Source organism: Cucurbita moschata, unplaced genomic scaffold (assembly GCF_002738365.1).
Source record: "Cucurbita moschata cultivar Rifu unplaced genomic scaffold, Cmos_1.0 Cmo_Scf00015, whole genome shotgun sequence".
Classification (NCBI taxonomy): Eukaryota; Viridiplantae; Streptophyta; class Magnoliopsida; order Cucurbitales; family Cucurbitaceae; genus Cucurbita; species Cucurbita moschata.
This window is the reverse complement of record NW_019268531.1, coordinates 3,483,022-3,488,126: the sequence shown is the minus strand read 5'-3', so window position 1 is coordinate 3,488,126 and position 5,105 is coordinate 3,483,022. Positions and strand designations below refer to the sequence as shown.

Genomic DNA, 5,105 nt, shown 5'->3' with positions numbered 1-5,105 from the left:
AAAAAAAAAAAAAAAAAAAAAAAAATCATTATATTTATTTCATTTATTAATTGTAAAATGATCCGATTCCGGCAGAATGCGGCGGAGAAGCCGCCGTTCTTCCTCCCAAGCTGGACGGCGATGTACGTATTGAACAGCTTCATAGTGGTGTGGATCTTCGTAGTCGGGTTCGGGTTCGGCGGGTGGGCCAGCATCACCAACTTCGTACGACAGATCGACTCGTTCGGCCTGTTTGCCAAATGCTATCAGTGCAAGCCGCCCTCCCAGGCCCCTCCGCCGACACATCGTCACTGAGTCAACTCGCTTCACAACTCAACTTCTACTTTGTAACATAACGTCATAATTTTCCTCTTAAAAAAAGGCTTGAATTTTCATGTGTGTGTCTCGGATTTTTGTTCAATTACATTTAATTTTATCTATTAGTTCTTAGTGTAGTTCATTTTAATCTCTAATTTCCTAAATTATGTGCTTTTTTTTTTTAATTTTATATATAAGTTAATGTGTTATGTCCATGTCCTTATTAATATATGAATATTTTTCTTGTTTTCTCTATGTATAAGTGAGGTTGCGAGGACAAAATTGTAATTTCATTCAAATAAAGACGGCGTTCTTAAAATGTTGAATTAAAAAAATACCCTTCAACGTTATTTTTTATTTAAAAAATATCCCTAATTTTTTTTAAAATTAAAATTAAATACCAAAAAATACGTTTAATGTTCTAAAATGGTGTTAAATATTCTTTTAATTTTCGAACGTATTCTAACAATATTCTAATTTTCGATAATACCCTTAAAAAAATTTAAAAACTTCAAAAAAACCTTTTATAAAAATTTTAAAAACACATTTAAACTTTTTAAAAAATATAAAAAATACTCTTTAACGATAGTTCCACATTTTAAAAATATTTAAATTTTTAAAAGTAAAATTAATAAATTATCTTTTGGAGATAATTTATTAATTTTTTTTTTATAAAGGTAAATGAGGTTAATATTAACGTTTTTTTTTTCAAATTTAAAATTCAACTAATTTATTTTATTAATTTAACATAAAATAAACTAACTAAATATAGTTAATTATCATAAATTAACTAATATAATTAAATGTTTGAGGGTGGTTGCATGAATAAAGAAGGAAATATGATTTTTTTTATTTTTTATATTATAATATATCATTATTAAAAAAAGAAAATAAATAAAGAAAGAACAATCCTGGAGTATGGGCTTTTAAACTTGTGCCCACAAGTATAATGGGCCACATAGTGGGCCGAAGCCTTGAAATTTAAACGAGCCCTATTCGTAGCTATTAATTGCTATTCTCTAACGACATGTCGTTGATAAAGAGCGCCAATCTTATATAGTGAAACTTTGTCTTCGTGATTCTTTTACAGGCGCTTGCTCGCTCTGCTTCATCTTCATCCGTCCATGGCTTCTCTTCCTTTCAGACTGCTTCCTCGTTCTTTCTCCATCTCCAAATCTGAAACCCTAGGAATATCTCTGCGTGCTTCGTCTACTGGTTCTCTCGCAATCTCTACAACTTCGTGTCCTTCTTCAATTCCTGCTGGTATGTATTTGTTAGCTTGATTCAAGTGTTTTCGTTTCTTCTGTTCACTTTCGATCGCTTAATTTCTGTTCTGTGTGTTGCTTTTTCGGTGTATTGTGGTTGAGGCGATAAGAAAACGGAGAAAGGAAAGCGGTTCAAGCACTCGTTCGGAAATGTATGTGTCTCATCTACTCTCTTCGTTTTCTTCGATTCTTTTTCTGACTGTGAGTTTCTCTTTTGTCTTCGATGTGTTCTCTTTCGTTTTTTGTTTTGATTTCTTTTCGGGGGGAGGAATGATCAGGCAAGGCCTCGGAACAAGACGAAAGGGAGAGGGACGCCGAGAGTACGAACTCCTCCTTCTCCGCCTAGGAAGGTTAAATTTGATGGCGATGAGAAAATCAAGATCGAGATTGATGAGTCTCTTTTCTCTAGATAATCTTGGAGCATTCTAATTCTGTTTATTTGAATGTGTTTTTAAATTCAGAAGGTACTTCCACTTCTTATATTCGCATTATTCTTTTATAAATTTTTCAGCCACTCATTAGCTTCTTGAATCTGTTGTTCGTTTTCAGTCTACTCGAAGGATCGTCTCTCTCTCTCTCGCCTCCTCTTGCTTTTAATCATTTCCGAGGAAGACTCTGAGTTTTGCTGCTTCATAGATAATCTTTGCGTCACTATCAGGCGTTTGTTTCAAAGGGAATATAAGTAATCTTCCTCACTTCATCTTATCGAAAGCTAGAGTTGAGCTATTTGAGATTAACGTTAGATTCAAAAAGAGTCTACTAGCTCCTTTTGATTTTACAAGTTTCTTTCCAATTGTCTTAGTTTGGTTTTACAAGCAAGCCTCAATTGCTTGTTCATCTGCTAAGTTCTGAGCGGAGTTTGGGACGATTTATCCATTACTCTCAAAGTAATAGACTAACAGAGATTACCTAGTTTATTGCACATCATACTTTTAAAAATATAAACAAAGAGAAGTTACAACCTCGGATAGACTGTTTCCTATGACAAACAAACGGTGAAGTAATCTTTGCCGGCTTTTGCAAATGATATATTTCTTAATTCGATTTCAGCCGTCTGTGTTGCTTTTTATATGTGTTTTGGAGGTTTCTAATGTCTCTCTAAAGATAGAAAATGTCTTTCCTGATTCATCAGTATCAGCCAAAGCCTTTTAGATAGCTATGTCAGTATCAGAGGTAACTGAGGAGGAAGAAGAGGTATCGAAGTTCATTGATCCTGAAGTCCAAAAGGAAAGAATCCGACAAATACTCAAGTACCAGAAATCTGTGTATTCTTCATCTTCATCTTCATCTTCATCTTCATCTTCTTCTATCTCAACCTCGGCATCATCTTCCAGAAGCTGTAGTTTACTAGACTTGATGAAAGCAGGAAACACTTCTCTCAGGAGATTATTTGACATGCAGCATACTAGTTTGGCCACCTATTTTGATAAGTACAGTGGATCACCCACGATAAAGCCTATACCGTTATGGGGCAGTGATTCTGATGTAGAAATCTGTGATGCTTGGGCATCCATCAAGATCGGACTCTCACATGATTCTAGGTCTCGCGGAACTAATTGCACATCAAATGGTGTTTTCATGGACAGAAACACAGGGCTTCGGAATAGCACGGTAAGGGTTAACAAACACAAGTTAACTAGGAAAAAGTCATTTCGGAAGCTACCTGGATTTGGTCTGCTATGGAGAAGCGGAAGATTTAGAGTCCGGATCAGGTGGAGACGACTTCGAATTATGATATGTGGTAAAATATTCTAATGTTGACTAGAATTGTTTACTAATCTGTGATGTTTAAATTATAAGGAATTTTTGCTCTAGATGTCTTCAGTACAACACCCCTGTCGGCAAATCTCCATGTTATATTGACTAATCTTGAGATCTGCCCGTAGGCCCCAGCTCCGGCTAGTGAATTCGACAGTGATGACTGGTCATTTCTGCCTATCAAGGTATTTCAATGGAAAGCTAGAATTGGGTCCATTTGGCCCTATTTTGATATTACAGCTGCGATTTGACCCTAGCTGATCAAACCGATCCTAATGTACCTTGATTGAGTGGTTCTGAAATATTTTCAGTGGTGCCGCTTGATACTCCGATAGCACACCACCTAGTGTCTGGCTTTGATACTATTTGTGACAGTCCAATCCTCGTTGTCTGGCTTTGTTATCATTTGTAACAATCCAGTTCTCGCTGGCACACCACCTGTGTCTTTTGTAACAGTCCAGTGCACGCTGGCACACCACCTGTGTCTTTTGTAACAGTCCAGTGCACGCTGGCACACCACCTGTGTCTGGCTCTGATATCATCTGTAACAGTCCAGTCTTCGTTGGCACATCATCTGATCCTTTCGGTGGGCCCTCACTGGCACACCACCTAGTGTCTACGGATAATATCTCACTGGCACACCACCCAGTGTCTACAGATAATATCAATATCTGCTCGTCTAGAGAGAGATTTTCACACGTCTTTTAGAGAGAGATTTTCACATTTATTTTTCACATTTTGATTTATTTCTCTTTTTAAAATGTCTTTTAGAGAGAGATTTTCGGTCTTTTAATACTTTGATTTATTTCTCTTTTTTGATTTATTTCTATTTTATAAATGAGTATTAGATTTTCACACTTTGATTTATTTCTCTTTTTAAAATGTCTTTTAGAGAGAGATTTTCAGTCTTTTAATACTTTGATTTATTTCTCTTTTTTGATTTATTTCTATTTTAAAAATGAGTCTTTTAGAGAGAGATTGAGAGATTTTCACGTCTTTTCACACCTTGATTTATTTCTCTTTAATCAATGTGCAATCTCGCAACATGTGAATGATAGTGCTGTCTTTTCACACCTTGATTTATTTCTCTTTAATCAATGTGCAATCTCGCAACATGTGAATGATAGTGCGGCAAAGAGCATCCCATCTGAGGCATCTTCGAACGTTGATGCTTCTCCAAATGGGCGATTTTGTTGAAAGCATCCCTTTTTTAAAATGTGTTGTGGCAGGCAATTGTTCTCTTGTTTTGAACTTCCCGACACACTTTCAATCTTCTCGAGATCGAAGTGGTCGAGAGAAGACCAACCGGTCCAATTTTGGCAGTTTCAATCTTTTTAGAGTTTTTTCCTACGTAATATTTGTTAAATTTAAGATTTCTCTTCAGTATTTTTAAATGCACGGCTAGGGAGAGCTTTCTCTTCTATATTCTTAATCTCTTCCATACTTTTAAATGCACTTTCCAATCGATATAGAATCTCACAATTATTTACTAGCGATGAGTTTGAAAGGTTGCATCCAATCCATCTAAAAAGGGAACATGCCTAAGGACGCAGAAGCTAAAAAGACTATTTTCATCACTTGAGTAACAACACAGTAATTGAAGTCGTCGTATGTCCAAGAGGCCAAAAGAACAAGACAGACACGATGGCCAGTGGCCAGCGTTTTGGAAGGAAGGCGCGGTAAGAAATAGGACTGAGTGGACCCAAAAAATTTACAGCCCATATTTTTCAAAAACAGAAAAAAAAAAAAAAAAAAAAAAAAAAAAAAAAAAAAAAAAAAAAAAAA

The 5,105-nt window shown here is 35.7% G+C and overlaps 1 protein-coding gene and 1 pseudogene across 2 annotated transcripts; both read left to right on the top strand.

Moving 5' to 3' along the window:
- Positions 1-1,374: 1,374 nt before the first annotated feature.
- Positions 1,375-2,294, top strand: LOC111453293 (annotated as a pseudogene).
- Positions 2,295-2,334: 40 nt separating this feature from the next.
- LOC111453292 lies at positions 2,335-3,768 on the top strand. Of its 2 annotated transcripts, none has more exons than XM_023094344.1 (2): positions 2,335-3,274; positions 3,363-3,768. In XM_023094344.1, the coding sequence occupies exons 1-2, from the start codon at positions 2,721-2,723 to the stop codon at positions 3,427-3,429; spliced, it is 621 nt and encodes a 206-aa protein (XP_022950112.1). In that variant the 5' UTR covers positions 2,335-2,720; the 3' UTR covers positions 3,430-3,768. The 2 variants fall into 2 exon arrangements, with proteins under 2 accessions (XP_022950112.1, XP_022950113.1); XM_023094345.1 differs by having other exon boundaries at positions 2,335-3,303; positions 3,449-3,764.
- Positions 3,769-5,105: the final 1,337 nt, after the last annotated feature.

Coding starts and splice junctions, on each gene's coding strand:
- LOC111453292 (XM_023094344.1), top strand. CDS start 2,721: ATGTCAGTATCAGAGGTAACTGAGGAGGAAGAAGAGGTATCGAAGTTC. Junction 3,275..3,362: donor AGATTTAGAGTCCGGATCAG/GTGGAGACGACT, acceptor TTAAATTATAAG/GAATTTTTGCTCTAGATGTC.